We start from the raw sequence: 13867 nt of genomic DNA on the forward strand, positions 1-13867 counted from the left end.
AGCCGCGCATGACACGGGCATCGCTCCGATGCCCGCGGTTATGCTTAGGACGTAAATGTACGTCCTGGTGCGTTAAGTACCACCTCACCAGGACGTACATTTACGTCCTGCGTCCTTAAGGGGTTAAAGGGGTACTCCCGTAGAAACTTTTTTTTTTTTTTTAAATCAACTGGTGCCAGAAAGTTAAACAGACTTTTAAATCACTTCTATTAAAAAATCTTAATGCTTCCAGTACTTTTTAGGGTCTGTATACTAAAGAGAAAAACAAAAAAGCAATGCATTTCCTCTGATGTCATGACCACAGTGCTATAGGGAGCCATATGTAGCTAAAAGAGGAAGGACCATACTTGGTAAATATTCCCATTTGTTACCTAAAGCCTAGAGACACTTTGATGGGTTTTCAGCATGACTGCAAAGCTTACAATCAAATCAGCAGATGACATATACACCTATTGATTCTCAATGGGTGATCGTCATTTTTCACAGGTAATACATAACGTACAAAAGTCAAAATCCTCACTAAGCCATAAAAAGGCCCCATTATATAAGAAGGGGTTTCCCAAACTAGACAAGCCTCCTCAGGCAGAGATAGTTTGTGAATGGGATTCACTACCCTTTAAATCAGTTTGGTTTTCTATCTATTACAGAAGTACAACCCTTAATGTAAAAGGAGTCATCGGTTATCTGGGAGCCACAAGTTGGGTTTATTTTCCTTCGGAATGTCATAGCTCGTAAGGTTGAACTGGATACATGTCCTTTTTCAGTCTTGCAAACTATGTTTCTGTGGGTACTAAGCCTTTATATTTTAGTTTTGCAACAGCTGGAGAGCAACATGGTGGGTCACATTGCTGCCAGTGAATGGACAAGTAGTGGTCCCCCAGTTATAGCATATGGGAAGTGCAGTATACCAAGCACCTTAAAGGGGTACTCCGGTGGAAAACATTTTTTAAATCAACTGGTGCCAGAAAATTAAACAGATTTGTAAATGACTTCTATAAAAAAAAATCTTTACCCTTCCAGTACTTCTTAGCAGCTGTATGCTGCAGAGAAAATGCTTTTCTTTTTTAATTTATTTTTTGTCTTGTCCACAGTGCTCTCTGCTGACACCTGATGTCCGTATCAGGAACTGCCCAGAGCAGGAGAACAGAGTGTCAGCAGAGAGCACTGTGGACAAAACGAAAAAAAGAAATTCAAAAATAATTGCATTTCCTCTGTAGCATACAGCTGCTAATAAGTACTGAATGGATTACGATTTTTAAATAGAAGTAATTTACAAATCTGTTTAACTTTCTGGCACCAGTTCATTTAAAAAAATAAATAAATAAATAAATAAATAAAAGGTATCCACCGGAGTACCCCTTTAACCCCTTAAGGACTCAGGGTTTTTCCGTTTTTGCACTTTCGTTTTTTCCTCCTTACCTTTTAAAAATCATAACCCTTTCAATTTTCCACCTAAAAATCCATATTATGGCTTATTTTTTGCGTCGCCAATTCTACTTTGCAGTGACATTAGTCATTTTACCCAAAAATGCACGGCGAAACGGAAAAAAAAATCATTGTGCGACAAAATCGAAAAAAAAACGCCATTTTGTAACTTTTGGGGGCTTCCGTTTCTACGCAGTGCATATTTCGGTAAAAATTACACCTTATCATTATTCTGTAGGTCCATATGGTTAAAATGATACCCTACTTATATAGGTTTGATTTTGTCGCACTTCTGGAAAAAATCATAACTATATGCAGGAAAATTTATACATTTAAAAATGTCATCTTCTGACCCCTATAACTTTTTTATTTTTCCACGTACGGGGCGGTATGAGGACTCATTTTTTGCGCCGTGATCTGAAGTTTTTATTGGTATGATTTTTGTTTTGATCTGACTTTTTGATCACTTTTTATTCATTTTTTAATGTTATAAAAAGTTACCAAAATACGCTTTTTTGGACTTTGGAATTTTTTTGCGTGTACGCCATTGACCGTACGGCTTAATTAATGATATATTTTTATAGTTCGGACATTTACGCACGCGGCGATACCACATATGTTTATTTTTTATTTTTTTTACACTGTTTTATTTTTTTTATGGGAAAAGGGGGGTGATTCAAACTTTCATTAGGGAAGGGGTTAAATGACCTTTATTAACACTTTTTTTTAACTTTTTTTTTGCAGTGTTATAGGTCCCATAGGGACCTATAACACTGCACACACTGATCTCTCATCGTGATCACAGGCGTGTATTAACACGCCTGTGATCAGCATTATCGGCACTTGACTGCTCCTGCCTGGATCTCAGGCACGGAGCAGTCATTTGTCGATCGGACACCGAGGAGGCAGGTAAGAGCCCTCCCGGTGTCCGATCAGCTGTTCGGGACGCCGCGATTTCACCGCGGCGGTCCCGAACAGCCCGACTGAGCAGCCGGGATACTTTCAGTTTCACTTTAGAAGCGGCGGTCAGCTTTGACCGCCGCTTCTAAAGGGTTAATACCGCACATCGCCGCGATCGGCGATGTGTGGTATTAGCCGCGGGTCCCGGCCGTTGATTAGCGCCGGGACCCACGCGATATGATGCAGGATCGCGGCGCGATCCCGCTTCATATCGCGGGAGCCGGCGCAGGACGTAAATATACGTCCTGCGTCGTTAAGGGGTTAAAGGAAAAACCTTTGTGCACCTCAATGAACAATCAGATGTCTATGTGGTGAACCAGGAGAGTTGAGGTGTCTGGGGTGTTGCAGTAAAGTTATAGGGTCTAGTGGTATTAACCCTTGAATGTCGTGACACCAGGGTGCGGTTTGCTTAGAGTTAATGGTCCTACCGCCAACTGGCCCAGAAATGGTAGTGAATAAACAGAATGTCCACAGCAGGTTTTATGAAGTAACTTGAAAAGTTTACTTAAACTGCTATGCAACAGTCTTTACAACTATGCAGTCTTTCAGAGAGAACCGGGATGCAGGTTCCTCACAGGTTTTGCTGGGACTTGAACACTCTGACAATCCCTGCGATCTATAACTCATCCCCTATACTTTGGATAGGGAATAAAGTTCAGAGCACTACAGATGTCCTTTAACAAATTTGGCGGAGTTACGCAAAAAGGCCTCGTTCACACTACGGAGTTGCCGCAGAATTTCTGGGCGGAATTCCGCGGTGTAAACTTTAACATTAGTGTGGACGGGTCTCCGCGAGACCCATTCACACTGCGGAAAGTGTTTCACACAAAGAAAGAAAATGTTCATTCTTTGCGCGGATTCCACGAGCGGACCATAGCCATCAATGGTGACGGCTCAGTGCCCCGCGGCCCTGGCGCTGAAGCATTGCCGGCGGCAGCCGCCAGGTGGAAACTCCGCTCGCGGAATTCAGCCGCGAGAATTCCGTAGTGTGAATGGGGCCAAAAAAATAAAACAAAATAAAATAGTAACTAAAATCACACATTTTAGTAACTACCACCCTAGGTTAGGGCTGGGCGGTATGACCAAATATGTGTATCACGGTATTTTAGTAACTTATGGCAGTTCCACGGTATACAACGGTATTTCTTTCACACACCCCACATCATGTGACCGGCCGGCGCTGTTCTGCTTCCCCCCCCCCCCAAGTCATGTTACCCGCCAGCGCTGTTCTGCTCCCCCCCCAATTAATTATCAGCCCAGCGGGGTACTACTCACATGTCACCCACAAGCACTGCCCTCCTCCTCTTTGTTGGGGGCCGCTGGCGCTGGAACTCTATACTGTACGCCAGTGGTCTCCAAACCTCCAGATGTTGCAGAACTACAACTCCCAGCATGCCCGGACAGCCAACAGCTGGGAGTTGTAGTTTTGCAACAGCTGGAGGTCTGCAGGTTTGAGACCACTGCTGTACACTGTATCCCTATCCATGGGCTGCAAAAGATAAAGAAAATAAACTTTAACTTACCTACGTCGGCCACACGCTGTTCCTTGGGACTGGAACGTCGGACAGCCGGCAGCCTATCACCGGCCACAACGATGTCCCGCCCCGGCCAGTGATAGGTTAAACGCATGTAACGTCATGTAAGAAGCTGGCCAGAGCTCCTTACATGACAGTGGGCTCAGCCTAACACTGGCCGGGGCGGGACATCGCTCCGGCCGGTGACAGGCTGACGGCTGTCCGACATTCCAGTCCCAAGGAACAGCGTGAGGCCGACGTAGGTAAGTTAAAGTTTATTTTCTTTATCTTTTGCAGCCCGGGCATAGGGATACAGCGTACAGCAGTGGTCTCAAACCTGCGGACCTGCAGCTGTTGCAAAACTACAACTCCCAGCATGCCCGGACAGCCAACGGCTGTCCGGGCATGCTGGGAGTTGTAGTTTTACAACATCTGAAGGTCCGCAGGTTGGAGACCACTGGCGTGCAGTATAGAGTTCCAGCGCTGGCGGCCACCAACAAAGAGGAGGAGGGCAGTGCTTGTGGGTGACATATGTGATTAGTACCCCGCTGGGCTGATAGTTAATTGGGGGGGAGCAGAACAGTGCTGGCGGGTGACATATGATTAGTTCCCCGATGTGGGGCAGCGCTACGCTGGGCTGATAATTCATTACCAAGGGGGAGGGTCCCAACCGGTATCGCGGTATGGGAAAAATTCATATCATGCAGCACAAAAATTTCGGTATTCGGTATCAACCGGTATACCGCCCAGCCCTACCCTAGGTTCCTTTAAATAGGCCGTCTGCTTTCCAGCACATACACGCTCCTCATGCTCTGTGAGCCTTCATTCTCCTGTGTACAGTGCTGTCAAAGCAAACAGACAAAGACAATCTAGTTGTACACAACGCAGCACGACCATGACAATGCCAGAAGAAAAGGAGTACCAGGAGATGCATTACACTCAAAGATAACATGAACCCCTGGGAGGAAGCCAGTGGGAAGGAAAAACACATGTCCACAGTAATGTAATGACTGCATCTTGTCAGGGAATAGCAATCTAAGGGAGCTGCTCTTCTCCATTACAAGAAATGCCAACATTGACAGTGATAAACGAAGAAGATGCCACGTCCTGGGGGACAAGGTCAGGGCAGAAGCATAGTGCATTATCTCTTTAACTTGTTTAGGACGTTCTGGATATGACTGGCCTTTCTATATCTTTGTAACTTCACTTTTTATCTTTATTTTCCTGTTGTTTGGACTGGCCATCCTCAGTTATACGATGTCCATGTCGCTAGATATCAGCTTAAGGGTATGTTCACCCTGCAATATTCCCAAGGAATTCCGCAAGTGAAATTCCGCATAGCATCAGTGTGAATAAGTCCGCGAGACCTGTTCCCACACTGCGGAATATCAGCGGTGGACAATTCCGCCGCTGAAATTGTTCCGCGCAAAGAAAGAACATGTTCATTCTTTGCGCGCGAGTCCACGAGCACTGCAAAGCAGTCAATGGTGATGGCGGAGTGCCGCGCAGTCCTACCAGCTGAATCTCTGCTCTCTGAATTCCACGAGCTACAAATCCATAGTGTGAACATACCCTAAAAGGTTTAAGCAAGTCTTCAGCTTTCATTACTTATTTCAACAAGAAAGGGTCATTAAAGGATATCTGTAATTGCAACTTCTTTGTGGTATTGTCGGCAGGATAACTGGAAATACCCAAGACCGAATGTCACCACGTAAACTATAGAGATAAAATGTACTGGGACACAATACACCTACAGGAGCATTTAGGACAGGTCATGCTGAAGAATTATGATTTTCCTACACTGGAAATAAGGGGCCTTAAAAACTTCTTAGCATTATCCTTCTACATAAAACTACTGGTGGAATAATGCAGTTAAAGGGGTACTCTGCCCCTAAACATCTTATCCCCATCTAAAGGATAGGGGATAAGATGTCTGTTCGCGGGGGGTACCGCCGCAGCATTCGTTTAGGAGCATCGGGTGCAGCGCCAGAGGCTTGTGATGTCACAGTCATACCCTGCTTGTGACATCATGGCCACACATCCTCAATACAAGTCTATGGAAGGGGATGTGGCTACCCCTACCATAGACTTGCATTGAGGGGGCAGGGCCGTGACTTCACGAGCAGGGCGTGACTGTGATGTCACAAGCCTCCGCCTCGCATTGCCAGTCATCCGGCACAGAGAAAAGTTCGCTCCATGCACCGGATGTCTGGGGTGCCACAGCCAAGTTCCGGGGGGTCCTCAGCAGCGGAACCCCTGCGATCAGACATGTTATCCCTTATCCAAAGGATAGGGGAGAAGATGTCTAGGGGTGGAGTACCCCTGTAAGGCAGATAATGTTCTCCATTCACCAAATCCACTTGTCCATCAGACTGCCGGATAGAGACATGTGATACATCATTTTCCAGTGTCCCGGAGTTCAGTGGTGGCGCTTTACATTACTCCATCCAACACTTGGCTTTGTGCTTGATGATGTAAGGTTTGCAACCCATGCCGTGATCCTGACAGGGCAGTTCTTGTGCCAATTTTAATGCCAGATAAGTTTGGTAATAAGTTGGTAACTTTTACTCTTTACTCCTAAACACTCAGTGATCCTGCTCCTTAACTTTATGTGGTTTCCATTTCCAGTTGCTCTGGTTTTTAAACACTTTAACTTCTCAATAAGACCAATAACCGTTAATTGTGAAAGATCTAGGGGGAGAAATTTCATTTCACTGACTTGTTGGAGTGGTGATTCCTATTACACTAACATATTGGAATTCAGTGACCTGTTTAGAACAGAATATTCTTTCACAGATGGGAGTAAAGGCAACTGCATTGGGTAGGGACTGAATGTTATATAACAATGGCAATGGGACTGAGTGAAAAACCTCAAAAGGGGTACTCCTTTTTAAAATTAACTGGTGCCAGTACATTTAACAGATTTGTAAATTACTTCTATTTAAAAATCTTAATCCTTCCAGTACTTATCAGCTGCTGTATGCTCCAGAGGAATTTCTTTTCTTTTTGTATTTCTTTTCTGTCTGACCACAGTGCTCTCTGCTGACACCTCTGTGTCTCATGAACTGTCAAGAGTAGGAACAAATTACCATAGCAAATGTATCCTGCTCTTGACAGTTCCTGAGACAGATGTTATATGTTAAAAGTGTAATGTTTCTTTAATTACTGTGACCATGTGCTTGTTACCCAGGAGGCACTAGAGACCAGGAGACCCCTCAAGTGGCCTATGGGCTCTTTGCTAGTCTCCCCCATATAAGCCCTGGGTGGAGCTAGCAAGTGTCGAGTCCTAGAGAGTGTCCAGAGTCATAGGAGGCCTCAAGTCCAGTCTGCAGCCACAAGTAAGCCACAGTCTCAGTATGGTCAGTCATCAGTCAAGTCCAGTCAGTCACAGTCATCATTTGTCAAGTCAACGTGGCCTGCATTAAATTGACCCCATCTGCTACAAGTACCAGGATCTAGCGGTGTACCTTCGGGTGGTATTGAGGATAAACCACGCCCTGGTGTCATGAGTACAAGGGGTTAATTGCCCTCTGCCCCTAGGGTAAGATCATCTGTCATCACACCAAGTTACCACAAAGGTCCAATGTCTACGGACCTTTTACAAATGAAGTAATTTGCTGTATGAACCATTAAATGCTGGAAGGCCAACTGGCTCCATTACAAAGCTGCCACAAGGTTTGCAGTTTCAGCACTCCTCGCACATGATATTCTGACAGCAATAAGACACCTTGATCTGCATTGTATATATAGTTTTAACTCATTACTCCACATTACAATGTCCGGACCAGGAAAGCAGCAAGGCTAATTTTAATTAATGAGAAATCTTTTCTCTAGGGTGAGGCCTGAGGCTACAGGTCTGCCCAGAGCAATGCAATATTGTAAGGTAACAGTGTCAATGGCCTGACTCTGCATGATATAGGAGGCGGCTGTCAAAGGTTCTGCAGGGACCTACATGGACACTGCTTCATTTTTCTATGATGACCAAATAGCAAAGATAACAGAGATGAATCATTATCCTAATTATATTTCCAGTAAAGGAAGAAAACATGGCCATCTCTGTTTGCTCAGTGGTTTCTGCTGCAGAGTCTGGAGTTCTCCTACCTTCAGGTTTCTTGAACATAATAACAATAATTTCTGTCACCTCTTCCCTCTTTAAACTCTCAATGGCAGTCAGTCATTCACAATAGGAATACCCTCCCATACCCACCCATGCAGTGACTTGCTGAAAAAGGCTTTTGCATGCCCTTATAATTTTAGACAGATCAGAGGCAACAACCAGGGATGTAGAAATAGTCTAACCCTATAATTCACCCTATAACCTGCTGCCGTCACGCCCCCTCCCATAGACTTGCATTGAGGGGACGGGGCGTGACGTCTCACAGGGGCGGAGTCCTGACATCACGGAGATGTCTAGGGGTACTCCGCCCCTAGACATCTTATCCCCTATCCAAAGGATAGGGTATAAGATGTCTGATTGTGGGGGTCCCAGCGCTGGGGACGCCCGCGATCTCCCTACTGCACCCAGCATTCACTTAGAGCGCCGGGTGCAGCTCCGGAGGCTCACGGCTACTCCACGCTTGTGACATTATGGCCACACACCCTCAATGCAAGTCTATGGACATCACGCCCCCTTGCATAGACTTGCATTAAGGGGGCGTGGCCGTGACATCACGAGCCTCCGCTTTGCCAGTCATCTGGCATTGAGCAAAGTTCACTCCCCGCACTAGATGTCTGGGGTGCTGCAGCGGAGATCGTGGGGGGTCCTTAGTGGCGGGACCTCCACGATCAGACATCTTGTCCCCTATTCTTTGGATAGAGGATAAGATGTATATGGGCAGATTATCCCTTTAAATAGCTCCTTATTAATTAATACTTTCATGGCAAGTGCAATAGGTCAAAAAGTGGGTGTCTAAGAAGGGAGGCTGTGCATCTATTAACATCTTCTATAAGAGCCTATGGGAGGTTCAGCAAATGCAGAAATCCCACACTGATGGCTATAAATTGGAGGGTTCATAAAGAATATGCCCCAACTTGGAGCCATCAATTTGGAGAGAATTGCATTACTATTATCACCAATTATAAAAGACTAAGTTTAGTGCTATAAATGGCGCCTTAGTGTTGCTTGTGGCACTTGAGGAGTAACATAGGGCAACATGATTTCATTGCGGCTAGAAATGAGCGAAGTTACAGTGATTCCATTCGTCACAAACTTCTCGGCTCGGCAGTTGCTGTCTTTAGCCTGCATAAATTAGTTCAGCTTTCAGGTGCTCCGGTGGCCTGGAGACTCTCTCCTAGGATTGTATCCACCTTTTCCAGCCCACCGGAGCACCTGAAAGCTGAACTAATTTATGCAGGCTAAACTCATCAACTGCCGAGCCTAGAAGTTCGTGACGAATCGAATCAATGTAACTTGCTAATCTCTAATTATGGGCTTAATACTGTTACTGGTTTAGAGTGGGGGCGCACATGAAAATATCATTATAGGTGGGAATTCTTTATACATATATACTCGAGTATAAGCAGAGTTTTTCAGCATGATTTTTCGTGCTGAAAACGCCCCCTCGGCTTATACTCGAGTGAACTCTCCGCCTGTCAATCCCTTCATCTGTGGTCTTCAACCTGCTGACCTCCAGATCTTGAAAAACTACAGCTCCCAGCAAGCAACCACTGTGGCCTTCATCATCATCCAGCCCCCCCCCCCCTTTTTGTTTTGTACTCACCTTCCCTCGGCGGGAAGTTAGAGTGAGCTGGTTTGGGCCATCTATGCTGCAGGGACCGTCTGGTGGGGAGGATTAGTCGTTGCGGGCTGTCCATTTTCACCTGGGGGGCCTCTTCTCCACGCTTCGGCCCTGGACCCGGAGTAGTGATGTTGCCTTGATGATGACGCACAGGGACGTTCATGCGCAAAGTCCCTGTGCGTCGTCGTCAAGGCAACGTCACTAGTCCGGGCCCGAAGCACAGAGAAGAGGCCCCCCGGTGAAAATGGACAGCCCGCAACGACTAATCCTCCCCACCAGACGGTCCCTGCAGCATAGATGGCCCGGACCAGCTCATCCTAACTTCCCGCCGAGGGGAGGCGAGTACAAAACAAAAGGGGGGGGGGCGCGCTGGATGATGACGAAGGCCGCAGTGGTCTTCAACCTGTGGACCTCCGGAGGTTTCTAAACTACAACTCCCAGCATGCCTGGACAGCCGATGGCTGTCCAGTCATGCTGGGAGTTGTAGTTTTGCAACATCTGCAGGTCCGCAGGTTGAAGACCACTGATGAAGGGATTGACAGGCGGTGATGATGACGGGGGTCTGGATGATGACATGGGGGGATGATGTATCTCTCACCCTAGGCTTATAGTCGAGTCAATAACTTTTCCTGAGTTTTTGGGGTAAAATAAGGGGCCTCGGCTTATATTCGGGTCGGCTTATATTTGAGTATATACGGTAATACAATTTTCTAAAATTTTAGTTGGCTCCAAACCAAACTTTGGTTTCTATTGCACATTTACCCAAGATTATAGAACAAGTCACTTTTATATAACCTTTAGTAAACTGTCTGTAAAGTAAAACCACCTCAGGATTTTGTTTCTTAGTGCTATTTTCCTCTAGACGTGAATAAATTGTCCAGTTACCAGAATATGTTCTACTTTGTATGCAAACGTTTGCTTGGAAATGTCCCTTTAGGACTGTGTAACCCAGATGTTAAATGCATCCCAGGATATAGTGGCAACTATCCACCCAGAAGGCATCTGCTGTCACAGCACTGACATTTTTACCCATCACACATCTTCCTATATACATAACCAGCTTCTACCTCAATGAATGCTAATCGGAGGACATCTCTGTGTGAAGGGACTGGATGGGACATTTGTTATCATTTATGTGGATGATTCATAGGTACCACTGACAAGACGTATTAAATGCTTATTAATAGAAGTTTCACTGCCCTCATTTCCCAGCGCTTCATCAAACGCATGACATGCAGGGTGTACAATTTACATAATAAACACTTAGATGGAAAAGTAAGATTACCGCAAATCTTGTATTTGATGATTATTATTGCAGGTTTCTTATCCTTTCTGACAGCGTTCCAGAAAATGATCTATATAGTTTAGAGCAGTGATGGCCTAGAGGTGACCCAGGCCCAAGGAGAAAGCAAATCTTTCCTGGGATAACATATTGCAATGTACAATCCCCACACAAGCCCTTCTGCAGTTTCTTTGCACAGATGTTAATTAGAAAACCAATCATTTTTTAAAGTTTTTAATTTTTACATTTTTTTTTAAAGCATCTCATTGTATGATACAAGTTATATTTATTTTGTGTGTCAATCTCCCTATGTCGGTCATTAGCGGTGGGTGTCAGCTGCAGATATGGAGTAGACTAATAAAGATGTTTTCCGAGACTACAAAATCAATTGCTTAGGTCATCACTATCTTTAATAGTGTTGAGCGGCAAAGGCCATATTCGAATTCGCGAATATTCGCGAATATATGGACGAATATTCTTCATATATTCGCGAATATTCGCATATCCGTATTATTACCGTTTTATTTTCGTATATGCAAAAATTCGCATATGCGAATATTAATATATGCGAAAATTATCATATACAAAATTAACATACGCGAAAATTTGCATATACGTAAATTAATATATACGAAAATTACCATATACAAAATTAACATACGCGAAAATTCGCATATGCGAAATTTGCATATACTAATTTTTGCATATGTGAATTTCCACATGCCAATCTCACACAGTAGTATTAGAGCCTTCTTTACACCACACAAGCTGGAAGCAGAGAGGGATGATCACTGTGATGTATACTGTGAAAAAATAAAAATAAATAAATAACCAAATATTCGTAATTACGAATATATAGCGCTATATTCGCGAAATTCGCGAATTCGCGAATATGCGATATTCGCGAATAATATTTGAATTGCGAATATTCGCGAGCAACACTAATCTTTAACTCTCAGTATTGGAGTGCCTTTCTTCAGCCAATTGGACAGTGTGCCAACAGTCAGCCCCCCTTGACAATAAATTTTGTATTGATAAATCAGGATCCCATCTCTTAACCCCAACTAGAATTTTCTAGAACTTGAAGTAACTTACATTACAGTGTACCAATAACAATGAAAAAAGTTTTATTGTGCATAGTGATCTTCCCTTTGTCCTCCCTTCTTTGCACTCTACTTTGAGCCAAAGCAAAGATGCACAAACAAAAGTGACTAGAACTCTGATGAGCCGGTCCATTGCATGGTTGCTCATTCATCTGAATGGGCATAGAGAAGCGCTAGATTTCCTTGTAGCAGTAGAAATGTGTGGATGGCCACTACTTTTCTTGGGGATATTATTCAATTATTGCAATCCTTAAAAAAAAACAAACAAAAAAAAAAAAAAAAACATGTTTGATGAAAATACTCCATATTCACCCACCATTGATATCAGCGCCTGTCACTACTTTGTTGCCCTGAGGGCAGCATAAAGGGGCTGTCAAGGTCTCATTAATTTTTCTTAGTGTCACATTCCGTTTGTCGAGAAGTTGTAGGCCAACAGGTTGAATCTGTGCCTGAACTTTTAAATTAAATATCAGACATAGAAAGAGAAAAGATTCCAGTCATTTGACATTTATACTATAAGAACACATGAATGCACTCTTACTCTTAGCTTTTTCACTCTTCCTCGAAGGTCTCCACCGAATACAGGATTTGTGTTCATCCAGGTAGTAGAAGCGTACCAAACCTTTGGAGCTACCTCGCAGTTTGATCATCTGAGTACCAGCTTGCATAGAACTCATACATCTTTCCACTGCAGGAAAAAAAAAAGAGAAACCACAATATTATACAATTTGAAGATACAGTTACGATGTGGGTGGATATTGAAAACAAGGAGTACTACTCGTAAAGTCTAAAAATGTTACAGAGTGTTAATAACAAACAGTGTGAACCCATCTACTATCAACAGGCAATAATCTAGGTCTATACAACAGAGAGAACATATAAAGCAATGTCTGATGCTCTCATAACTATGGAAATCCTAAAAACATGACCTGAAGTTGGTACCCAAGAACCCAAGTAAGGAAAAATGCTAATCTAACACATCCAGAACTTCTATCACGCACAGGTGTTTCACACCTACTTCTCAGTTGTAGAAAGCTGTAACAGGGCACCCATGACAGTTTAAGGGGCTCTATTGTACCTCTGAACACCTTCATTGTATGGTGGCATTTGGAGGAACCATAAGTAGTATGGAGCTGTAGAATGCCATGTGCCACATTACAGACTCAAAGCCCAAAGTTCTGTAGTGTGCACAGAACCTTACATGTCTTTCATGGGCCTATAAAATTGTGAGCCACTTCTATTGTATGTAGAACAGAATACCATTGGATTCCTTCTGTTTTAGAGATGCCAAGTCTTTCATTACATAAACATTATAATGGGTTTCAAAAGGACTAGTGACCTCTCCTGACCTGTTTGTTTAGTAAGTAATACTCCCCATGATAGAACAAGTTTGGAACACTTTTTCTTATACCTCTGTGTTTTGCCGTTTCACTGTTATTCTTACTGTCTGGCATGGTTAACTTGGATTGCATAGTGTTAGACAGTATAGGGACACGTCCCCAACTGTTTACACCCATTTACACAACCATTTCTAGAACGAATAACAGGAAATCATCAGAACATAAAGTTAATATAAAAGATCTTCCATACGGGTGCATTCACACTGTTACGCCGAGCGCTCCGGGTCCCCGCTCCTCCCCGGAGCGCTCGCTACACTCTCGCTACTGCAGCGCCCCGGTCAGATCCACTGACCGGGTGCGCTGCGATACCGCCTCCAGCCGGGATGCGATTCGCGATGCGGGTGGCGCCCGCTCGCGATGCGCACCCCGGCTCCCGTACCTGACTCGCTCTCCGTCGGTCCTGTCCCGGCGCGCGCGTCCCCGCTCCCTAGGGCGCGCGCGCGCC

At 44.4% G+C, this 13867-nt stretch overlaps 1 protein-coding gene across 4 annotated transcripts in view; it reads right to left on the reverse strand.

The window, feature by feature from the left end:
* The window catches only part of PLCH2 (phospholipase C eta 2), a 768337-nt gene that overhangs the window by 222325 nt on the left and 532145 nt on the right, over positions 1–13867 (reverse strand). For all 4 annotated transcript variants that reach the window (XM_056543367.1, XM_056543369.1, XM_056543368.1 and 1 more), the window contains one exon: positions 12564–12710. In XM_056543367.1, coding sequence (XP_056399342.1) covers positions 12564–12710 — 147 coding nt within the window. The remainder of the gene's footprint in view (positions 1–12563; positions 12711–13867) is intronic.

This window comes from Hyla sarda, chromosome 10 (genome assembly GCF_029499605.1).
Source record: "Hyla sarda isolate aHylSar1 chromosome 10, aHylSar1.hap1, whole genome shotgun sequence".
Taxonomy (NCBI): Eukaryota; Metazoa; Chordata; class Amphibia; order Anura; family Hylidae; genus Hyla; species Hyla sarda.